Below are 24,557 nucleotides of genomic sequence, written 5' to 3'. Positions count from 1 at the left end.
GTGCTCGTATTTCAGAAGGAAAACCACAGTCATTCCATCCAGTGCAACTACAGTATGTACTACCAGTGCAGTAGTTTGTCGGGTAGGGATTGTATGAGATAATTCCGCTTCATTCGGTCCAGTTGATATTGCTCCAAGAGATGGGTTCTAAGGACATGTCAAAACACATGATAAGACAGGGTCAGACTCCTCTCTAGACTCCTCCTGTTCAGCAGATCCCAGTTCCGAGTCGATAATGACTCTGTCTGAGCAAAGATCGGATGATTTGAACGACTCGGACGCTCTGGGTTCTTCCCGGGGACCCTGCACCGTTGATTCGTAGCAACAAAACTTTTCAATAGTTGTAGGTCATCACAACGGTGTTTCTAGACCCTGGACTCCCCTTTCTGTTGGATTCTAGGGAACTGTTTCTGGATATCAAAATCTTTTCTAAACAAGTTGCAAACTACTCATATCTTTGGCAGGAAGTAATCATATCAAATAGGAGAATGTTGAATGCCTTTCACCACCACTGGTCAGGGATGGTGGACATCTGTAGACAGTCAAGGAGATGACAGTCGATCCAACAAAACAAAATCGGAGTCAGCAGTTAGTCAGCAGTTAGTCAGCAGTTAACCCGTTCATTCTGGTCGGAATGACTACTTGTAGATGGGATTGAGCAAGACAGTTGAATTGGACACACGATACGATACAATGCAATGTTAGAAGCGATATGAGCAAGTTTGATTAGTAAGGGTGATTAATAAGGGTGATTAGTAAGGGTGATTAGTAAGGGTGATTAGTAAGGGTGAAGTCAGGGTAATTAGTAAGGGTGATTAATAAGTGCCATTAGTGGTGTTTTTCACTCTATCTGAGGACAGAAGATTTGGGTTTTGTTTTTTTCCTACCTCCTCCAGATTGCACCAACTAAAGCTAAGTAATTTCATCTTCCGACTTCAAACAAAAACGCTGATATCTGAACATATCGATATACAAACTGCTCAATTAGAACCATTTATTCCTACCTTCTAGTACTGCACATTTTGGTCAGTCAATCGTCTTTCTATCTCCTCTGTATCAGGAAATGGAGACCCCCAGCAGACTGTTTCTTCAACTAAAGTCTAAGTAATTGGACCGTAGTGGTATTAACCAGGTATAGCACTATTTGTAAGCCTGGGGTCGGCGTAATTGATGACTTCGACAACTCTCCGGCTACTATTCCACAATACAAAATACATTCAATAACATCAGTTCAATTTTCACGAATTCCCAAACTGAACCAATTGTAGTTGTTTACTTGACTTCTTTCTGTTGTTTCATCACTTGTTTCTGTTGTTTACTTCACTTGGTTCTGTTGTTTCTTCACTTGGTTCTGTTGTTTGAAAGACGATTCGTTCGCTCATCGTCTACAACTTCATACCCATGTTAATATGCACCGCCTTGCACTGAGTATAAGTATCGAGACCATACTCGCCCAACTCTCGTCCAATTCCACTCTGTTTGTATCCTCCAAAAGGCATTCGGTAGTCGCCCATATGGGCCATGTTGATGAACACCTGGCCACTTTCGAGCCGTCGGGAGATTCGGTGGGCCTCGGTCAGGTCCTTGGTGTAGACGGACGCGGCCAAACCGTACTCGGAGTCGTTGGCTCGGTTGATGGCGTCTTCCACGTCGGAGAACTTGGCGATGGCAACCACAGGTCCGAAAATCTCCTCTCGAGAAATCACCATGTCGTCTCTGACGTCAGCAAACACAGTGGGGGGCACAAAGTAGCCCTTTTCGAGCGCCTCGGCAGCCACAGCGCCAGAGTAGACCAGCTTGGCGCCCTCCTCCTTGCCCTTCTCAATGTAGCCAAGCACCTTCTCCTGCTGGACCTTGGAGACCTGGGGGCCTTGGAGAATCTTGTCCTGGAACATGTCTCCGACTCGAGACCGCTGCTTGACCACCTCGACGTACTTGTCGACAAACTGGTCGTAGATGGACTCGTGAACCAGCACTCGCGACACACCGCAGCAGATCTGGCCCTGGTTGGTCATAATACCGGCATGGGCCCATTTGGTGGCCTGGTCGAGATCGGCATCTCCCAGAACAATCATGGGCGACTTGCCTCCACATTCCAGAGTGATGGCCTTGAGGTTGGTAGCGGCCAGCTTCATGATGATTCGGCCGGTGGCGGTGGAGCCGGTGAAGGCAATCTTGTCGACATCCGGGTGCTCAGCCAGTCGCGAGCCAGCCTTGGCGCCGTGGCCAGTGAAGATGTTGATCACTCCGGGAGGGAACCCGGCCTCCTTGAACAGATTGCACAGATACAGCATCGACAGAGGGGTGTTTTCCGCGAGCTTCATCACCACCACGTTGCCAGCCGCAATTGCAGGCGCAATCTTCCACGCGGCCATCAGAAACGGATAGTTCCAGGGAATGATCTGACCACACACTCCATGGGGCTCGTGAAGAGTGTACGCCAGCTTCTTGGTGGTGTTGACAATGGTCTTACCAAACACCTTGTCCGCCCACCCTGCGTAGTACTTGTAGACGGCCAGGCCGCCGGCGATGTCACCCCGAGCATTGAGCTGAAGAGGCTTGCCGGAATCGAGAGCCTCGATGGCAGCCACCGTGTCGAGGTTCTTGGACACCAGATTGATGAAGTTGTCCAGCAACTTGGCACGCTCCTCACCGGGGACATCTCGCCAGCTCTGGAACGCCTTTCGAGCAGCAACTACTGCCCGATCCACGTCCTCAGCAGTAGCAGCCGCCACCTGCACCACCTCGTCGCCGGTCGACGGGTTGTAGACGGGAATGGTACCCTTGTCGGAGGCCTCGGACCACTCGTTGTTGATGAAAATGCCCGTGGGCTGTTCGTACTTGTTTCCGTTGGGCAGCGAAATGGAGATGGACATGTTGAGCAATTGGTTGATGGGACCGATACAGTCCCCCAGACACCGTATATATGGCATATATTTAGAGTTCGGGATAAAGTTCAATGTTTAAAGTTTCTGAACTTTATTTTGCATATTTCAAGCGGGGCAAAAGATGGAACCTGGGCGAATAATTAAGCGAGATCTGGAGAGTCCATTTTTCGGACCGGAGAAGAAACGAGCGTCTTGTCCGACCCGGAGGCGGGGGAAGCGTGTCACGTGATAAAGTGTTTTGGTGCCAGGTCACATGATCCTCTGCGTCCTCCGCGCCAACAATCTCCAAATATCGCCCTTCACACTAGTCCAATACGCACTGCCTATTCAGGAACGTGGATCCGAGATAGCGCAGTGGGATGCAAACGCAGTTAGTAATTGGTGAGGGACTTTTCTGGGGCAGAAATGCCTCTTTCTGGGAGTTGGAAAGTGTCAAATTATTCTAATAAGCACGCTGATTCGAAATATTTTCTCAGAATTCCAATTGCTCCACTGCAGCAAAAGTTGAAGACATTCGGCCGTCCCGCTTATCACCGCTGCGGATAAATTTGCGTTTGAGTAGCGGACTTAAGACAGGTATTAGTAATGGTGTTGGAGATATTAAACGGTAAGTTTTTGTTATAGTTTGATAGGTCATGTGAATGCTAAGAGTGCGGTAATTACAATAGTGTCATTTATTTCTCTATATTCGCACTTTTGACCCAGCGGTTATCGGCTGAATCGAGTCTAGGTTCAGCGCGGTTCATAAAGCTATGAGGGTTTGTTCAGTGGAATTGTCGTCGCGACGGAGTTTTGGTACGATGAAACAACTAGCAGACACTTACAAGCGATAATGGGGGCGTTTAGATACGAATGATTCAACTTTCAGACACTTGAGAGCGGTATTGAGGGGCGTTTATCGGAGATTAATAATCTGACAAATGTGAATCAATCTCAAGTAACTCTAAATGTTAGTTGACAATTGGTTGAAAACAGAAATAGTATTCGACGAGTAGTTGAAAAAATAATCCATATCTGAACAGAAAAGTCCATAAATCGATCAGCCACTCTCGTTATATCTCCTTAAAACCGTCATCATCCACACAACCACTTTCACCATCCCATGGCTGCAGTCTTGATTCTCCCACAGATTACATCACGCCTGCACTCCTACAAATAACACGTTGGAAACGCAGGTAGAAAGTCAATTGAGTGCCGTGTATCCGGCGTGTCGTAGTTGGGATTGTGGTCATGTGATGGAGACACACAGTGTAGTATGAGCAGGTGTTGACTACAAGTATTGGGGCTATATCGGGTTTTCTCAGCTGTGGAGGTTTCGAGTTGCAATAAAAACTGGACCGATATAATCCTCTTGTTACGGGGATTTCATCCATACCTTTTACACTCGAATCTGACCATTATTCGTCTTTCTGGATTCCTCCTTATTAGCACTGCACCCTAGACCACACTGTCTTTCACTATGTCTGAGAACGTCCCCGCGATATGAAGTTTCTGAGAGAAGCACAAAAAGGAAAATATAAAAATATAAAATTATAAAATATAAAAAATATATAATATAAATTAAATTAAATTAAAATTAAATTAAATTAAATTAAATTAAATTAAATGATGAAAAATCGATTAAACCGAGAGGATATTAATACGACACAACTTCGACACTCGCTCTCCAAACTATGTCCATCGTCAATTATCCATCCTCTTATCCCCCACTTGAGTGGATTAACTAAGAGTGCATACAGTGATGAGATTAATTAAAATATATATACATATACTAAGAAAAAAACCAAAAATGTGATTTTGCACTTCCGCTACTCCCATCGAAATTCTGAAACTATCAATCAAATCCACCGGAGACAAGGATCATTCTAACACCATTCACTCCCCAATTGACCTAATCGAGGTTCTCCTAGATCCCCTATCGCTGAAATGCTGCAACCGTCTGTCCAGTCTACGGTAAAATGCTCCATCCGAAACAACAGATCGCTCCAAATGACCCAAAAGTGACCCAAAAGCCTCGCAGAAACCGCGAAATCCACGCTCCATCACGTGACATATATCACTGCCCTCACAAATACCCTAACCCTGTTCATTCCCGTTCTGGGCCGCTACCCCCAGACCGGCCCCCCTAACCCCCCTCTCTCAGGTCCAGGGTTAGGGTTGCTCCGCATGTATGTATGTACGTAATTCACCCCATGGTTTGAACAACACTATCACCACAACGCACAACAGTGAGTATGACCGGGGTGTTCTTGGAGGTTATGAGCGACATGATGGAGGGCACGTGAGGTTATGAGTGGGTCTGTGGGAGGGAATCACGTGCTCATTCGGCGCGAAACATTGCTCGTTTTCCCCGACCCCTGTCACGATTTGCGCTCATTTCGACATTTCGACGTGGTGGCGACATTGTGGGGGAGAAAAGGTGGTGTTTCGTGCCAATGAGGCAGCTGTTTGGGGTCATGTGACCAGACACAAGTCATGTGACTAGGCTATAGTCACATGACCCCAGCCAGGTCGAATGTGTGGTAATGACCAGACGGAGTGTGGTTGTGTGAAGAGTGGTGGTAGTCGTGGACAGCTTATGAGCAGGTTCGTAGGTTCTGCTGAAAGAGCAGTTTTCAGCTTGTTCATCTGTTATCTGGCTGGAAATGCTACTATTTCGAGGTTCACGGCTCTCTGTCTCTGTCATGTGACTTCACGGTCTGTGGCGGCCATCACTCATGACATTATTAATGGCTTGGTCTATTACACCGTCAGATAGCTCTCTTCCCACTCCCCAGAATTTCTGGTATTGTCTGAGCGTGACTCATTGACTCTGGCCCTAGGATTCTTTGCCTCAGTGACCTGAGCCAAGCTATTCTTATCTAGACGTTTATCTCATGGCAAAGAGGTTGATGGTCATTTCGCAGCCTCGTCGCTCTTTTCGCATTCTTTCTAACCCAGTGACCCTACCCCCCGCTTACGTGGACGAACTCAACCTTCTCAACCGCGAAGTTACCACCAAACAGCCGACCGACATTCTGCGGTTCTGCGCGGACTATTTCAACGAACGGCTGGCCAAACGAGAAGAGGCTGACGACGACGGACCCCGTTCCAAGCCCCTGGGCGGCGGATTCCGAGAGCCTGGCTTCGGCTCCTCTTCCAGAAGCACAGACGGCTCATTGTTCCGGTCCTCGTTTGCCGACACGTCATCAGAGGGCCCCGGCTCTGCCTCTAGTGAGCCTGCTGCGCCCTTCACTCGTCGAACCTCTGTTTCTGCCGAGTCCATTGCTCCCGGTGCCTTTGCCGGTGCTGCCTCCGGCGTCGCCTCCAACAACCTCTCTGCCGAGCAGCTTGAGTCTCTCTACAAGTCTGTGAGCCACAACTTTCTGTTTGGCAATCTTGACGAGGAAGCATGCCGGTCCGTTCTGCAGTCGTTGCAAGAAAAGAAGTGCGACAGCGGCGAAAAGATCATCACCCAGGGCGACGAAGGAGACTACTTTTACATTGTGGAGAGCGGCGCTGTCGAGTTCATCAAGGATGGCGTCAAGGTGAACTCTTCCGGACCCGGCTCTTCGTTTGGAGAGCTCGCCCTCATGTACAACGCTCCCCGAGCAGCCACCGTGGTGGCCACTCAGCCCTGTGTACTGTGGTCGCTGGACCGAGTCACTTTCCGAAAGATTCTGCTAGATGGCACCCATCAGCGACGGTCCATGTACGACGGCTTTCTCAAGGAGGTACCCATTCTCAGCGATCTGGGTTCGTACGAGCGAAACAAGCTTGCCGACGCTCTCACGTCCCAGGTGGTTGAGCCCGGAACTGCCGTCATCACCGAGGGAGAGGCTGGAGACGCCTTTTACCTCGTGGAGAGCGGAGAGGCTGAGGTGACTAAGAAGGGCGAGTCTGGCGTGGTGGCTACTCTTAAGCAGGGTGACTACTTTGGAGAGGTAGCTCTGTTGAACGATCTGCCTCGACAGGCCACCGTGACTGCCAAGACCAAGCTCAAGGTCGCTACTCTTGGTAAGGATGGATTTCAGAGACTGCTGGGTCCTGTCTTGGATCATTTGAAGGAAAATGACCCCACAAAGTAGTGGGACAGTGCGAGCCGCACCTGTTGTGGGCCATCTATTACGGTCTACCTGTTGTGACCACCTGTTATGGACCGCCTGTCGCGTGTAGGATGAGTCCTTCCGTTGGCCAGACTATTGATTCATAAAGGTCTGTATTTTGGATGGATATATAAGTAAGTTATACATTGATTGGAGTACGGTACTGTAAGGTACTTGTAGGGACGGCTCACGGTGTAAAACTGGCTATATCCAAGATAAACCGCACTCGTCACCGGTACATGCTGGTGGAAGACGGAACCGATTCCGTTGGGGTCCAAGTAGTCAGCGTCACATCGACAACAACACTTTCAAACACCGTCCCATTTCTCATCGGCCAGTTTCAAGTCCCTATCAATCATCCATGGCATCACTTTCTGCCGGCTTTATTGGTCATAATCTGGTGACTTGGCTACATGGTTAGTTGCGTGTCGTCTCCAGGTCAGTGTGAAACCGAGCATGACACTTCGACAGGGTATCCTATCGCATCCTGATAAGTCAAGACCGATTTGTAGGCTTCCAGGGGACCTTCGAGCTTTCCTCGTCAGAGTTGGTGTATCTTTTCGTGGGTAAGGAATGTCTTTGGGGTAACGCAGACTTCTCATGCGAAGAGAGTGAGCCAGAGCTAAGGATTTGTCGTTTTGCCAGCTTCGCTTTCGAGCATGGGTCTGGCCACAACCACATCCTCAGGCAAAGGACCAGACCAATGCTTTCAGGCACCTACCCAGCCAACGGCATTGATTCTGGACTTTGTCTGAATGCGACAGGCACAAAGCCGTGAGCTGGTCTCTCTCGTTCAAGGACTCTGGGTGAGTGGTGTCGTTGTCGTTGTCGTTGTTACTATTGCTGCTACTTTCACTCTGACTCTCTGATCTGTCCGCTGAAAAACACTCGGATGGCCTTTCCGTTATCCAATGGTATCATTCGACGTCGGTGTTACCTTTTTGGCGTCGTTTGGCGTCGTTTGGCGTCGTTTGGTGTCGTTTGGCGTCGTTTGGTGTCTCGTTTCGGGACTGTTTTGGTCATTAGGTGTGTAACTAGATGAGTTTTTTTTGGAGAAAATAATACTCTTAAGTAATTACACGGAAAATCCAACTGTGCCTGTTTAAGCCAACGACTGTAGCTTGTGCCACTTTTGCATCTCCCACAACTTTCCAAGTACTGGAGCTAGAGCGACGAGAGTAACATGGTTCGAATGGCGGCCTTGTTAGCTTCATAGCGGTACTCATCTGTACCCATCTCTGCCGGCATTGAACGGGTTTCCACCTTTTCTGTGATCCATCACAGCTGGAAGTGGTCTGAACCGTCGCTACTAGGTCAATATTGATGCTAGAGAAATGAGAGTACATCTGGTACACTCGTGGGACTCGTGGGAGTTGAATTGTACATCTTTTTTGCGAATCTGACCTTCATTGCCGAAGATGGGTGGTCGACAAAGTAACGGACGATCAAGTAACAGCTGATTTTATTCATTACGGTGTGGCGTTGAGTGTATAGACCAGACGGTGAGCGTTGAGTGTGTAGATCAAAGAGACCGCGTCCAAGTGATACTGGAGCCATTGCTGGCTGGTTCGCACCAATGATTCAGGCCGAAACGTGACCTCAGTACAGCGCAAGCGGCACTCGATCAACATATCCAGACTCTCAACTAAGATACCAATCTCTCTGCAAGACCATCCAGACAATACTGGTGGTGGACACAATCATGGGAGCAATGGAGGGGCCGCTCAACTTGACGGTCTTGAAGATGAGGAACTCCGACATGAAGTGTCCAAACGCCACGAGATAAGAGGCCAGAGTGAGGTCGTAGACGTGCTTGTCGGTCAGATAGTAGGCGCCATAGAACCGAATGATAGCCGACAGAAAGGTCCAGGTGCCAAACGTCCGTGCCTGGAGTCGCGTCACCTCCTTGTTGGTGTCGTTCGAGTATACTCTGGCGGTCGCATGGGTGCCCGTGTAGGCCTGGGCGGAGTTGAGGGTGGCTGTGATGGACACAATGAGCTGCCACCAGGGCAGGAGACCAGGGATCTGGGGCAGGAGCGACATGTGGGCGTTTTGTGGGTGTTAGAGAGTCGAACAGTACGAGTACGAGAGCAGTACTTGTCAGAGGTGAATGATATGCGCGAGGGAACGTGGGACGATCGTAGAAAGGGCAAAATCGTCACAATCGGACGGATTTTTGGACAGGAAGATGGTCAAGTGACTGGTAGTTAATTTTCCGAGTTTTAGCTGAATTGGGTGATTAGTCGTTGATTAGTGGTCGATTGCAGGTCGAGTTTTTACTTTGTAAGATTACGTAATCCGGAATGTGGAGGTTGGAGCCGTTCCGAGAGTTTATTTTGACATGAAAATATGTAAATATATGACGGGATTGTACAAGGGGATTTTAGTTGGTGTTTGAATGGTTTGATTGGGTGGAGACCAGGAATCGATCTTGCCATTTTTTGGACTATTTTGGATTATTTTTGAGCCCATTATTTGAATAAAACACACTCTTTTTATATATATATTTTTTATTTTTTTTATTTTTTAAAAATATTATATTTTGATTTTTTGATTTTTTGATTTTTTTGAAATTTATTTAAATAGTAACGCTCCTCTCCAGTAACTACTTGACAAACTCTATCATTTACTTGAGTCAATGTCAACTGATTAGGCTCCTAAATGTCTACCAAACAGACCCTATAGCGATCTCATTGATGAACCAACTATACCTGTGGACTCCCCTGACTTCCGGCTCCATTTTTCGGTACTTACTCCAATAATCCACATTCATCTTTGTACCAAATCACCTCTTCGAAACTTAAACTAGCGACAAGTCGCACCCTGTCTTAGTTGTCGCATGTCTCGTATTTGATGCGATATGAGCGAGGAGTAGAGAGTCTGTCATTTCAGGAATAAGAGGACGATTAAGGGAGTATTTTATATCTTTTTACTCGTATTTTTGTTATGAATCTAATGCACTACTCGGATTCTTTCTGGTGTCATTATTCGTCTTTTTATCCACACTTCAAATGTTCATGTGAATTAGCTTAGTTGCCCAGTATATAGCACCACTCCACCACTTCACCACTTCACCACTTCACTCCGCCATGGGAATCCACGAAAGTGTGTCGAAACAGTTTGCGAAAAACGGACATTCCAAGTACCGCAGCGACCGATACGGCTTACCTAAGACGGATCTGCGACGATGGACGTTCCACGCGTCCGATCTGGGGGCGCAATGGTGGAAGTATGACGATACCACACCGCTGGAAGAGCTGGAAAAGAGGGCTACCGACTACGTCAAATACTCGCTGGAGCTGCCGGGATACGCGCCCGTGACTCTGGACTCCAAGCCCGTGAAAAATGCCTACGAAGCGGCTCTCAAAAACTGGCATCTGTTTGCGTCGCTGCAAGACCCCGACTCCGGCGCGTGGCAGAGCGAATACGACGGACCGCAGTTCATGAGCATCGGCTATGTGACGGCGTGCTACTTTGGCGGCAACGAGATCCCCACGCCGGTCAAAACCGAAATGATCAGATACATTGTCAACACAGCCCACCCAGTTGACGGAGGCTGGGGCCTTCACAAAGAAGACAAGAGCACCTGCTTCGGTACCAGCATCAACTACGTGGTCCTGCGACTACTGGGCCTGTCACGGGACCATCCGGTCTGCGTCAAGGCGCGCAAAACGCTGCTCACCAAGTTTGGCGGCGCCATCAACAACCCCCATTGGGGCAAGACCTGGCTGTCGATTCTCAATCTCTACAAATGGGAGGGTGTGAATCCGGCCCCTGGCGAGCTCTGGCTGTTGCCCTACTTTGTTCCTGTTCATCCGGGCCGATGGTGGGTCCATACCCGGTGGATCTACCTTGCCATGGGCTATCTGGAGGCTGCGGAGGCCCAATGCGAACTCACTCCGTTGCTGGAGGAGCTCCGAGACGAAATCTACAAAAAGCCCTACTCGGAGATTGATTTCTCCAAACATTGCAACTCCATCTCCGGAGTCGACCTCTACTATCCCCACACCGGCCTTTTGAAGTTTGGCAACGCGCTTCTCCGACGATACCGCAAGTTCAGACCGCAGTGGATCAAAGAAAAGGTCAAGGAGGAAATTTACAACTTGTGCCTTCGAGAGGTTTCCAACACACGACACTTGTGTCTCGCTCCCGTCAACAATGCCATGACCTCCATTGTCATGTATCTCCATGAGGGGCCCGATTCGGCGAATTACAAAAAGATTGCGGCCCGATGGCCCGAATTTCTGTCTCTGAATCCGTCGGGAATGTTTATGAACGGCACCAACGGTCTCCAGGTCTGGGATACTGCGTTTGCCGTGCAATACGCGTGTGTTTGTGGCTTTGCCGAACTTCCCCAGTACCAGAAGACGATCCGAGCGGCGTTTGATTTTCTCGATCGGTCCCAGATCAACGAGCCGACGGAGGAAAATTCCTATCGAGACGACCGCGTCGGAGGATGGCCCTTTAGTACCAAGACCCAGGGGTATCCGGTCTCCGACTGTACTGCCGAGGCTCTCAAGGCCATCATCATGGTCCAGAATACGCCTGGATACGAGGATCTGAAGAAACAAGTGTCTGACAAGCGGAAACACACTGCCATCGATCTACTTTTGGGAATGCAGAACGTGGGCTCGTTTGAACCGGGCTCTTTCGCCTCCTATGAGCCTATCCGGGCGTCGTCCATGCTGGAGAAGATCAATCCGGCCGAGGTGTTTGGAAACATCATGGTGGAGTATCCGTACGTGGAATGCACTGATTCTGTTGTTCTGGGTCTCTCCTACTTTCGAAAGTACCACGATTACCGCAACGAAGACGTGGACCGAGCCATCTCTGCTGCCATTGGATACATTATTCGAGAGCAGCAGCCTGACGGCGGCTTCTTTGGCTCCTGGGGCGTGTGCTACTGCTACGCTCACATGTTTGCCATGGAGGCTCTGGAGACGCAGAATCTCAACTATAACAACTGTTCCACGGTTCAAAAGGCGTGCGACTTTCTGGCGGGCTACCAGGAAGCAGATGGAGGCTGGGCCGAGGACTTTAAGTCGTGCGAGACCCAGATGTACGTGCGCGGACCCCATTCGCTGGTCGTGCCTACTGCCATGGCCCTGTTGAGTTTGATGAGTGGTCGGTATCCCCAGGAGGACAAGATTCATGCTGCGGCCCGGTTTCTCATGAGCAAGCAGATGAGCAACGGTGAGTGGCTCAAGGAGGAGATGGAGGGGGTGTTTAACCATACTTGTGCCATTGAGTATCCCAACTACCGGTTTTATTTTGTCATGAAGGCTTTGGGGTTGTATTTCAAGGGATATTGCCAGTGAGTGTTGAGCACCTGACATTCAGCGAGTCTGACACTGAGTGATGCTTCAGCACGAGCTCATAGTTCACAATAGATCAGCCAGCATGAAATCAGTCAACACGAAATCAGTCAGCACGAAGTACGTCATCAACCATCGAATTCATCGATCACCACACTCATCAACCAACCAACTAAGCACTGTACCACCCCATTACTCCTGGAGGAACTTCCTGGCATAAGTTGTGTGTGAACTACAAATTTAATTATAACTAATGGAATGATATTGCACAGAGTGGTGTAAAACATGTGGATGAATCGTACTTGTAATGGACGAGTTTTCACTGGTTTCCCATCCAATTACTCCCAACTAACTCCCAACTAAATCCTTAACCATATGTAACAAATTACAGACAGATGGCTCAACAGAAGGTCGCGTATTTGGGATGGTTGCAGACACCTGAAAGGCTGATTTATATATATATTATCTTTAAAGTACTTGTCTTGCTCTACTCCAGCTGAGTTCACTCTGATTTGGTCAATATTCACCCTGTTGGAGTGTTCTTAAAGACGGGATTAGTCATGAACTTCCACCCAGAGGAGAGCTATTCAACTCGTGGGCACTTCATGTGACCGATTAACTAGTCTCTATACAATACTCTTCGGAGAGACACAAATAACGCCCTTCAAATGGCTATTCAAATCTGACAGATGACAAACTATTATTCAGATTCACACCACATCAAACACCACATCAAGGCCGATATAAATTAGTCGATATAGAACTGAGAGTTACAGAAAAACAACAATGAAGTATCCTTACATCAACCGCTTTCCAATCTTCAACTCCCCGTCTCTCTAACATTTCATTTCAGCGGCTTAAAACATTTTTTCCCTCACTTTTTCCGACCAAATTATCTCTACCACTTTGGAAACAGTACAACTACGTCAATAGAGGAATTATGAGAACCAGGACTTCAGATCTGAAAGCTCCACATCATCTCTGGTTTCCTTTTCATGTGCTTTTCTTGTCTATGTTCCACTTCGCGATATTGCTGTGTTTTTCTTGGAATACGACAGTGTAAATGTTGACCGAAAATCGACTTGAATCTGCTCCGAGCGACGATGATGACGGAGATTCTGAGGAAATACTGTAGTCACGTGAATTAAAATCCGAATATGACTAACTTTGAGTGTGTTTCGAGCTACTTGTAGAGAGGAGGGCATTTTTTCTACACAACGTGTCTCTGCAGAAATTTCAACAAAATAGTCAGCCAACAAAAACGGCTAGCGGAGTCACGTGAATATGTCACGTGAAGATACCTCGAAAAATACGACGAAAAAAATACCACGTGGACATCATAATATCACATCACCACATTACACCCTAATAATACATTTAAAATACATCCATGGACGCAGCACGAACCGCTTCAGAACAGGAAACGGGTACCAAGGGTAAAAACACCTGACTCGCTGCGCTCAGCACGTGAGCGTATGTGTGCTCATCACGTATGCTCATCTCGCGAGCCAATAATCACCTCGATACTCTTAGGTAGCTCCACCGTCTTATCTCTGTGTCTCTTGTAACTCTCGTCACTTCGATCCAACAGGGTTTCCATCAGCTCGTCATCAATCTTCTCGATGCCCTCATGCGCTTCATAATCACTCTTACCGGTCATAATCTCTCGCAGAAACGTCTTGTCGATATCCACGGTTTTGTTGGCGTCCTTGGAGAAGCCGGAGTAATCTCCGGCCTGAATGACCATCTCATCCAGTCTCTTTTTATCACTAGCCACTCTAACCAGCATTTCTTCCATGGTGTTGGTTGAGATGAGCCGGTAAATGACACAAGGCTTCTTCTGGCCAATTCGATGGCTCCGATCGATCGCCTGCTTGTCTTGTTGGGGGTTCCAATCACTGTCAAAAATGACCACCGAGTCCGCAGCGGTCAAATTGATGCCGGTGCCGCCTGCGCGTGTAGTGATCAAGAAAATGGACGGGCCACTTTCCTCGTTGAACGCATCAATCATCTCCTGACGCTCCTCCAAACCCATGGATCCGATCAACATGCAGTAAGGCAAGTGACGGAACTCGCACCATTCGGTGAGCAGATCCAGGGTGCCGGAGAACTGCGAAAACACTAGCATTTTGTGCTTTCTGCTCACCAGCTCCATCGCCAGCTGATCGAACACCCTCATCTTGCCTGAATCAGAAATGATTCGCTCGTCAACAGGTTCTTCCTCGCCCCAGGGGAACTTGACGAGGTATGGCGAATTGGCCACTTTTCGGAGATTAGCCAGGGTCTGTGAAGTGGAGATTTTGTCAAACGCAATCGTAGACAAGAACTCCGTAATATCCGGAGCCAGCTCCTCGGGAGTGAGGTCGCGTGAAGGCATGACCGAAGTCGACAGCTCCTGCACCACCTCGGCGGCTTTCTCATCAACCGAATCCACCACCTTCTGCTCGCTCTTGACCTCCTCCTTGAGTTTCTCACTAACTTCTTCGTCCAGATCTTCTGGTGGAACCTTTCCGTTGGATTCTTGCAAGTCCTCGTTGGCAGAGGCAAACTCGTCAGAGTCCGAGTCTGAGATCGTCGTGAGAGGGACAGCAGAGAGTTGAGAGGTCGTAGAAGGCTTCACAACCGTTTTAGGGGCTGTTGGCGTCACAGAAGGGCTCGTGGAAGGTTTTGGAGCCGTGTCAGAGACGATAGAAGGGTTCAGAGCCGTGTCAGAGAGCGTAGAAGGGTTCAGCGTCGTGTCAGAGACCATAGAAGGCGACTGAACCGTTTCAGGGGCATTATGAGTCACTTCAGAAGACTGGGAAGCACTGTAAATCGGCTCAAAAGCCATTCCAGATGTGACAGTGACCGCGGAAGGCTCAGAAACACCAGAAGACTCAGAATCATTTTTGGAGGTAACACCCTCCGATTCACTCTTCACAAAAGACGAAATAGATACTTGCTCCTTCTTCATCGAGTCCTTGTCCTCCCCGAAAGACCCCTTCTTGACAGTCTCAGACTCACTTTTGACATCCTCTTGCTTCTTCAAACCCAACAACTCCGCCCTCAACTCCCTCATTTCACGGGACTCGGTCTCTGTCTCTGCTTCCACCGAATCTAGTGAATTGAGAGTCTCTTCTCTCAACCGTCTCAATTCCTCTTCCATCTTCGTCTCCACATCCGTCTCCTCCTCGTCCTCAGGCGACAAACGCTGCAATTGCCTCAGTTTGTCGACATAGGCATCCACAGGATCCATTTTCGCCCGCTCAGCTGCCGCCTCAGCCTCCTCTTTCTCGCGCTTCTCTTTGAGCAGTTGTAACCGAAGCATGTACTGATCAACAGGATCCAACTCCTTTTTCACCGAGAAGGAAGAGGTGAGGTCACGGGACTCGACTTTGGCGGCAGTGCTGACGCAAGAGCCTAACTTCTGCGACGGCGACTGCTCACGAGACTTTTGCTCACGAGACTTTTGCTCACGAGACTTTTGCTCACGAGACTTTTGCTCACGAGACTTTTGATGTGACTCCTTGAGCGGTTTCCCAAACCCGTCACTGCCAATCACGTGATTGGTCATCCCTGTCACCGTCTGTTTCCTTTTTGGGAACAACGGATGAAGGTACAGCGGGTACCAGTTGCCATCTGGAGCCGAGTAGTAGTTTTTCGGCGGCATTTGGTGAGGATCAGACTTGATGGCGTGCCTGGGCGCGTCCGGGTGCATGGGTTGCAGGGAGGGGATGGTAGTAGAGGCGTTTTTCGTATCGTTAATCACGTCCAGGATGTCTTTGGGCACGTGATCAGCCATTTGGGCCGTTTCGCTCATGGTGTGCTCGTTCATCAAATTCTCGGCCAGCGCTCTATCGGCCTCCATCTTGGCCAGTTCCTCCTCCGTCTTGGGGACCCACTTGTTATCAACCCATTTGACCCGCCCCTCGATAATGTCTTTTTGGAGTTGGGTTAGGGGCGCCGCTTTGTCGGCCGGAGGAAGCAACGAAGACGAGGTAGTTGAATTCACGTGCTTCTTCTTCTTTTTTCTGATGCCCTCATCTTCGACCTCAGAACCCCCCTCTTCATCGTCCTCCTCTTCCTCCTCCTCTTCTCCGTCACTTCCGTCCTCATAATCCTCTTCTTCTTCATAGTCCTCCTTCTTCTGGCGCTTCAGGTCTCGATCGACACTCTCGTTCGAGTCGTATCCATCATCGTCGGACCCCAAATCAGCGTCAAAAGTGTCAACCACGTCTTCCCGCACGATTTGCTTTCGGACCCGCTTGCCAAGAGGCTCGGGAACGATCTCGGGAGTGACCCGGTCTTTTTTCTGGGCCTTGGTGTTGATTGTCCGTGCATGACGTCGCAGGCGGTGCTCCAGAGCCTCCTGAAGAGGAGCCATCTGGATGTAAATCAAGTACTCGCGTTTGTCGGGCAGATTCGAATAGACTTCCGACTTGAGCCGTCGCAGCAAAAACGGCTTCAGAATCGAATGAAGAGTCTCCACCAACTCCGCCGATCGATTCTCGCCGCCAAACCCGTCGCCAGACCCGTTTTCTTTCTCGTCAAACCACGATTGGAACATACTGAGGTCGGAAAACACGTCGGGAAGCAGAAAGTTGAGAAGAGACCAAAGCTCCGTCAAATTGTTCTGCAGAGGAGTGCCGGTCAAAAGCAGACGATTCGACGTATCCAGAAGCTTCAGTTTCTTCAGAAGCAAACTGTTGACGTTCTTGATGCGATGGCCCTCGTCCACAATGAGATACTTCCACGTCATCATCTGCAGACGTCGGGTCTCCATCACAACCGTCTCGTAAGTGGTGATGACTACCGGGAAGGTCTCCACAAACTCGCCGTCTTTCCCACCCCTTTTTTTCAGACCCCTCATCTCATAGTCCACTCGCACACCCTTCCAAAGTGCCGCCCGCTCCTTTTTGTCGCCATAAAACTTGACAACGGGAATACTCGGTGCAAACTTACGAAACTCATTTTCCCAGTTGTTGAGCGTGCTCAGAGGAACCACGACCAGATAGGGCCCGCCAACCTGCTTCTCTATCAAGAAAGAAAGGAATGCAATGGTCTGAAGGGTCTTGCCCAATCCCATTTCGTCGGCCAGAATGCCATTGAGCCCGTTCTCGTACAACGACGCCATCCACTCGATTCCATGGATCTGGTAGTCGTACATGGACGCGCCGGTGATGATTCGCGGCTGGCCGATTTTCTTGAAGTTTTTGGATTTCTTGGACTTGTCCATTTCCTGAACCTCAGTTTTGGACAGAACCGCCTTGCGCCGGCTGGCTCGCGTCTTGCCCCTGGTGGCATTCTTTTTCTCCTCGAGCTTTTCGAGATTCTTTTGCTTCTCGCGCTCACGCGCCTCGCGGCGATCTTTGCGGTCTCGTGACGCTTCTTGTGCCTTTTCCTCCTCTTGTCGGGCGAGCTCCCGGGCTTCGCGCTCTTTCTGCAGCCGGTCTTGGAGGACCGAAGAGTAGACTTTAGACTGTTCCAGGAGATGCGAGATTCGGTTGAACCGGTCGGACTCGGAGAGCGAGGAAATGTCCACTGGGTTAGTGCTGTACTGAAGTGAGGCCGAAGGTCGAACGTAGCAACATGTGAATGCCGTACATGAAGTTGCTGTCCTGAATCGGTCGGATATAAAGGTCAAGGTCCTCATGACCCATCAAGGTGGAACAGGTGGACAAGCAACAGCCTGTAAACTCTGTCAGGGACTCGTCAGGGACTTGGTAAGACAGCTGTGGACTGTGACTACGATCAACTGGTTCTCTAGTCACTTGTGTCGCTGAAGAACTCCACGAGCCACCCAGACGTCGGTTATGGGCAGTATGTCTAGTCATCTCATTATGGGGATGAGTCGAGGAGCAGATGATCTCCTGACCAAACCTAGACCAATCTAGTCGCTGCAAAGTCCGTCGGCAGTAGTTAAACTAGTCAGACACCAGTCAGTCATAGTCCAATACTCAGATCGGCACCAGAATTCCACCACTGTCTGGGCACAGTTGCTACTGAGTAGTTTTCAGGAATGAACTTGGCCTTGATCCTCAAGGAAGAAATTGTTTTTGACAGTAGAGCCGGAAAGGCCTTGGCTATGCTCATTGCGGAGACTATAATCGGTCTCGCTAAGCGGCAAGGTCGTCTGCAATAGTTTCAGCCCAGTCTCAAAAAGTCATTCCATCGACCGTACGACAACAGTACAAAAGCAGCACACACCAGTACAATGGTCCTCTGAAGTTGTCCAGAAGCAGCTCGAGTTTCGAACCAGTTACTGAACTGTTCTGCTGCGGCCAGGGCCGTTCAAACAGTCAGTTTCAAGACCCTGTTTGAAACCGCGTCCGACGATCGCCCCCTTTGGAGGAATGTCGATCAGAGAGTCGTCGTCCGTCGCCGCTGTCGGTACTGCTGTCGGTACTGCTGTCGCCACTGTCATCACTGTCACTGTGTCATCATCAACCTCCTCAATCTCTTATCCCCCTACTCACTGTTATCAAATCGTTCACTGTCGCCTTTTTTCCTTTTTCCGTACTGTCTAAGATGCCGACGGCGCAGACGATGCTGGAGATGTCGTTATACCGCAAATGCTGACTGCGCAAGAAGCTGACGACCGGTGCTCGGTGCTCTATCGTGTGGTGTAACACGAAAATCTCAACTCTGTGACAAGGTAAAGTTTCCACGTGTGGCTACAGTGCCAAGATGTTGATATGAAGACTGCCAGAACAAACGACAACCAACACAACCCGGAATCGGGCGGATCCAGACGTATATATATTGTGGGTCTGTGTTTGTGTCACTTGCCGCATTGAGCGAAAAACGCCAACCACGTATTAAAGTGGGATTAAGTGGTATTAAAGTGGTATTAAAACTGTATTAAAACTGTATTAAAAGTAGTATTAAAAGGCATAAAAAAAGGCATGGAAAAAGACACCATAAATGCTCTTTACACAAACTAATTATCTACCTTTTTTTTTTCTTTTTTTTGGGAGGGTCATTTGATCGATATATTTTAACCCCCAACCCGATCTCCTATCAAATATAAATACCCGTCGATTCCCCGTTTTACTTTCTTTTCTTTCGTTTTTCTTTTTTTTTTTTTTTTTGCCCCCATTCATCTCTCCAGCTAATTACCACCCCCAAACCGCGACGCGTTCGAACCCACCTAATCAACGCGCCAAAAGATACTCTATTGAAAACAAGGAGAAGAAACCCGCTGCTGATCTGCTCACATTTTCCAACCACGCTCCTCGGACTTCACACGGGAAGCCGGCTGATCCCTCCTCTCAGCTCACGTGACGGAAAATAAAGTTTCTCAATCCAACCATATCACGTGGACGAAATTGGATGAGTTACCCGGCCGAACCACATTAACCCCCCAACCTGACCCGCGGAAATCCCGACTCGGCCAGAAATGGCTAGTCACGTGATCAGAACATATGGCTGGCGATCGGCTCGATGCGGGGTTCAGGATTCGGTATCTCTATTGGTACAGTAACCAGCCATTCACCCACCATGGAAATGAAAAGGTTCGGTTCAGGTTATGACGTGGTTGAGAGGGATACCAAAGGGGGCACACGTCCAAACTCGATCTCCGAACTCGAAATCTTCAATCGTACATAGGTTCTTATTCCTTTGTGTTGAAGGTCTGGGGAGAGTTTGGGTCACGTGATATCGTTCGTCATGTGTAGATGAACCGGTGTCGTTGAGCTGGGTTGAGCTGGTGTGACTTTTTTCTCCTATTACCCCGATTTTCTTCCGATTTCGATTCTGAAACGTTTTTAGTTGCAAGTGGCCATCCTGAACCCATTTTGCGTGTTTCCTTTCGTGATCTCGTTTTCGGCGTTCTGTCTGAGGGACCTCAGGTTTGACAAGACTATGGAAAGGTCAAGTTGGATGGATGAGACCAGCAACAGTCGAGTGTTTGTACAGAATGTTGAGTGCCATTCAGCACAACCTGTATCCGGTTCACGATATCCATCTTGTGTCGCTTTGCAGGCAGTGCCCAAGTCGGGTCAGGTCATGGTTAATCACTGGTTTTCAGGTCATTGGTCGCAAGTCTCAATCCACTGTTCTCATTGGTTCGACCAGCTGAAGAACTGAGGACATGACTGGATAATACGTGGTCCATGCCTGTGTGTGGATGCCATGGTACATTCGTATCAGCTTCATCACCAGGCATTGTGGCTCTATTCTGCAAACGAAACGAACAAGTGCTCAAATACATGCAGGTGGACTCTGTTGTCCATTCGTATTCTTGCTGTTCATCAACGAAACATATCTTTCTTCTTCGGTTGACGCGGTTTCAACCTCTTCCAGCCATTCTATCAGACTACCATTGGGTGATACACTCGCTCTGGATTACTGGCCATAGATGTCTTCTTGTCGAGAGCAACTTGCGTCGAGAGCTATACATGCTTACAAGACACCTTTCATCACTCTGAGGCCCAAGCACTCTCGGTCTCCTGGCAAGATATCGTCTTCGGACGTGGATCTCGGTGCGAAGATGAGCGACAAGCATACATTTGGCTCAAAACTGGCTCAAAACTGGCTTGTAACTAACTCGGTTGCCCACGCAGCTGTGTTAGCTCTGTGCGGAAGTTACACCGATCATTTGAGGAGGACAAGTTGATGGTTTCCAACCCATAGGGACCGTGTCTATACTGTGCTGTATTCAGTTGCTCTAAGTACTCTCATGCTTGAATAGACCGAGTGACGTTTCCAAAGAGACGGTTTTAGACGGTTTTAGACGGCCTCAGACATGCACGAGGCGCCAGAGTCTCATTTCCACCCTCATGATGCGGTTTCACACAGTCTTTTCAACAATCACCCTGCTAGCAGCAACCCATTCTCTCTTCAAGGGGCTATTTCCAGACCAGCAAATCGTCGCCTTTTTGACCGAGTCTCCTCGTTGACGGACCTGCTCTGGAAACAACCCCTTCCCTTCCTTCTGCCGGCTCTCCTGAGCCCGAGTTTTCTTAGCCAGCTCCATAACGCTTGCCTGTCGCTGGTAGACGGATGATTCATAGTACAGTATTAATCAATGCATTCTTCAATCAGAGTGAGTAGTATGGAGAACGTCGCCCGAGAAGTTGCATTAGGGACATCAGAAGGGACATATCTGCCTGAAGACACATACCCTCACGTCAATCATGGTCACGCCAGTGCTCTCTAGTCGATTCGGAAGAAAAAGAGGAAAAAACACTGCAGCTTGGATCGCTCCTTGTATCGCTCAATTGAGTGACTGAAACCGTTCATCGAAAGGTCCAAGCAAGTGGCTATAGTCATAATCTGACTCCATTACGTACTCTCACGTGATCTTATCGTCAATAAATCACAATGATTTATCCCGGAATCGAACCCACAACCTCACCCACATCTCACCCTTCACTCCCGGGTAAAACCTAGTTGACACCTTCCTCCCACACCGTAGATTGGTGATATCACCTACAGCACGTTTCCAGCACAGTACAAAATGAGCGACAAGAGCGTAGAAGCCGGAGCGGACGCGGCCATGACCGACGTGAACGGCGATGGGTCGATTGGCGCCCAGACCGCCAAGATTGAGGCCAACGACGCCGATCTGAAGCCCGACAGCAGTGAGGTTGGAGGCGCGCACAACGACACGGCTCAAACAGCGACCAAGTCCGACAAGAAAGACGACACAAAGCCCAGCGACAAGGAGGAGTCCGTGGAGGGCGGCGGGGACGACGCGGGAGATGCGATTTCGGCCGAAGAGGCGAAGCTCGAGGAAAAGGCTCGGGCGTATCTGGCGGAACAAACACAACGGGTGGTGATTCCGTCGTTTGCCACGTGGTTCGACCGCAACGGCATCCACGACATTGAACGCAAGTCGCTGCCGGAGTTTTTCTCGGGCGTGTCGCGCACAAAGTCGCCGGCCATCTACACGCAGTACCGCAATTTCATGGTCGACACGTTCCGTCTGAACCCCGTCGAATACCTGACCTTCACCGCCTGCCGACGCAACCTCGCCGGCGACGTCGGCACCCTGCTGCGGGTCCACTCGTTTCTGGAACAGTGGGGCCTGATCAACTACCAGGTGGACCCCGACACCCGGCCGTCTCTGATGGGCCCCCAGTTTACGGGCCACTTTAAGGTGATGGTCGATGGCCCCCGGGGACTCCAGCCTTTTGAACCTCCGGCAAAGAGCCTGCTCTCCGAGGGCCAGGAGGACCCCGAAAAGGGAACCGACGGCGACTCCACCTACGTTGCGACCTCGACTGAGCTTGACGACTCCACTCCCCCCTCAATCAACATGGAGATTCGACGAAACATCTACTCGTCGGCCGCCGACGCCGCGTCGCTGCAGGACGAAAATACAAAGTCGCAGAACGTGCTCGCGTCCAAGGCGTACCACTGCCAGACCACCGGCGGTGACGTATCGGTGGTGCGGTACCACAACCTGCGGTCCAAGCAGGCGGTGGCGCAACTCGCGTTCGAACAGGGCCTGTTCCCGGCCACCCAGCAGGCGTCTGACTTTGTGCGCATCAAAAACTCGACGGCCCAGGGCCCCTGGACCGACGAGGAAACCCTCTTGCTTCTGGAAGGCGTGGAGATGTTTGAGGACGACTGGGACAGCATAAGCGACCATGTCGGCACCCGTCAGCGTGACGCCTGCGTCATCAAGTTCATCCAGATGCCCATTGAAGACGCATACCTGGTGAAGCGAGAAAAGGGCGTCAAGCGGGCCCATTCCGACTCCAACAAGTCCACGGTGCTGGCATCCGCCATCAAAAAGGTTCTCAAGGAAGGAGACGGAGAGCTAATGAGCAAGCGGGCGGAGGAGCTAGCTGGCCAGGCCGTCTCCGACGCCTCCACGCTCGTTTCGTCGCTGGCCGAAACCCAGATAGCCAAAATCGAGCTGAAAATGTCCCGGTTCGACCAGCTGGAGGAAACGGTGCGGCTGGAGCGCCAAGAGATTGAAAAGATGCGGCAGCAGCTGTACCTGGACCGTTTGTCGTTGAAGAAGCAGGCCGACAGTGTGTTGGCCAAGCTCAAGGAGGCGACCCAGCTTGGGGGCGACGAGGCGGTGGCGGTGGCAGCAGAGGCGGCTCGAATCGCCGCTCGCAACCCCAAGGTGAGCGTCGTTGAGGAGCGCGATGAGGGCGAGGTGCGAGAGAAGAAGCCGGTGTCATTGGGAGGACCTGAGTTGTTCAAGTTCTGGAGTGCCTAGACGGGCATTTCCTTAGGGGCTTGTCCAGAAGGCTTGTCCGGAAGAGTCTTGACGAGAGTGATCTTGTCGGGACGGTCCTCGTCGCATTTTCGTCTCGACACGACTTGGAATTGACAGCCTGCTCGACATACCCACAACCACCCTAACCCAAAGACGGAGATGTATGTATTTGTAATTGTATTGCTTAGTATGGATATAGATTGGTAACCACAACAGCATGGCCGGTTGTCGTGATCTCTTTGTCCCATTAAATCATCACCAACGTGGAGTGGTTTGGATGGACTTTGGACTACCTAAATTGACAATTCGGGATAATGCTACTTGTATGAGGATATGGAGTGTGTCATTGAAACTTGCGAGGCTCCAGCTTTCGATTGGTGCTGCTTTTATTGAAATCTGACCAATATTGAGAATTCATGATTTTCTAACGAGATACTTGAAAAAGCAGCAGTTTGAAAAGATCCAGAAGTAGTCGGTTTTTTACATACAAAAGCCCAGGAGTAGCTGTTTAGTTTTCTGCGGATTACTAAGTAATTAGTCATCACAACTCCGCTGTACTGGGTCCCTGGCTGGACCTGGCAACGCCCCAATGTACACTACCGAATACGACTACCGAATACGACTACCGAATACGCTTCGCAAAGACGAAAAACGCACATCCAGATGCCTACAAGTAGTCGGATCAGAAGTAGGAGCTACAAGGAATCATTCGCATCAGGGTGAAACCATATTGCTGCTTCATATCGATGAGACCAGCCGGTTTCATGATTGCCACTGAAACGGTTTCCTAACGGAAATAAATTTACAAACATCGTCATATGAGGTCCTTGTCTCAATTCTACTCGAAGTCATATTCCAATCCAACTGGTTCAGTTTTGATCCGATCGAAATGAAACAGGTAGAGTCAATTCACCAAGGACCCGATTCTCCACTGCAATTTCTACAATACAATATGTTTATGATCTGTGCTTTTTATCCATTCAACGTTGACGTAATCTAGTCACAATTGTGTATAATGTAAATGCTTCGAGACCCGTCACAAATTCTGAAAAAATACATTGACAGTTCTTCGATTGTCTCAGATACCAGGTATCTTCTGGTACTACAAACG

At 49.5% G+C, this 24,557-nt stretch overlaps 6 protein-coding genes across 6 annotated transcripts; 3 read left to right on the top strand and 3 right to left on the bottom strand.

The window, feature by feature from the left end:
- Positions 1-1,385: 1,385 nt before the first annotated feature.
- Positions 1,386-2,933, bottom strand: YALI1_F06858g (uncharacterized protein; the record flags this gene model as incomplete). The annotated part of the gene is made up of 1 exon (XM_504993.3): positions 1,386-2,933. One exon carries the CDS (start codon positions 2,931-2,933, stop codon positions 1,386-1,388), a length of 1,548 nt encoding a protein of 515 aa, XP_504993.3.
- Positions 2,934-5,764: 2,831 nt separating this feature from the next.
- Positions 5,765-6,955, top strand: YALI1_F06830g (uncharacterized protein; the record flags this gene model as incomplete). The annotated part of the gene is made up of 1 exon (XM_504992.3): positions 5,765-6,955. One exon carries the CDS (start codon positions 5,765-5,767, stop codon positions 6,953-6,955), a length of 1,191 nt encoding a protein of 396 aa, XP_504992.2.
- A 1,659-nt stretch (positions 6,956-8,614) lies between these two features.
- On the bottom strand, positions 8,615-9,016 carry YALI1_F06797g (uncharacterized protein; the record flags this gene model as incomplete). The annotated part of the gene is made up of 1 exon (XM_504991.3): positions 8,615-9,016. The coding sequence occupies one exon, from the start codon at positions 9,014-9,016 to the stop codon at positions 8,615-8,617; it is 402 nt and encodes a 133-aa protein (XP_504991.1).
- Positions 9,017-10,062: 1,046 nt separating this feature from the next.
- On the top strand, positions 10,063-12,291 carry YALI1_F06787g (uncharacterized protein; the record flags this gene model as incomplete). The annotated part of the gene is made up of 1 exon (XM_504990.3): positions 10,063-12,291. The coding sequence occupies one exon, from the start codon at positions 10,063-10,065 to the stop codon at positions 12,289-12,291; it is 2,229 nt and encodes a 742-aa protein (XP_504990.3).
- A 1,483-nt stretch (positions 12,292-13,774) lies between these two features.
- Positions 13,775-17,920, bottom strand: YALI1_F06708g (uncharacterized protein; the record flags this gene model as incomplete). Its single annotated transcript, XM_068283261.1, has 1 exon — positions 13,775-17,920. One exon carries the CDS (start codon positions 17,918-17,920, stop codon positions 13,775-13,777), a length of 4,146 nt encoding a protein of 1,381 aa, XP_068139362.1.
- Positions 17,921-21,727: 3,807 nt separating this feature from the next.
- On the top strand, positions 21,728-23,446 carry YALI1_F06670g (uncharacterized protein; the record flags this gene model as incomplete). The annotated part of the gene is made up of 1 exon (XM_504988.3): positions 21,728-23,446. The coding sequence occupies one exon, from the start codon at positions 21,728-21,730 to the stop codon at positions 23,444-23,446; it is 1,719 nt and encodes a 572-aa protein (XP_504988.1).
- Positions 23,447-24,557: the final 1,111 nt, after the last annotated feature.

This window comes from Yarrowia lipolytica, chromosome 1F (genome assembly GCF_001761485.1).
Source record: "Yarrowia lipolytica chromosome 1F, complete sequence".
Classification (NCBI taxonomy): Eukaryota; Fungi; Ascomycota; class Dipodascomycetes; order Dipodascales; genus Yarrowia; species Yarrowia lipolytica.
This window is presented reverse-complemented; position numbering and strand designations above follow the sequence as displayed.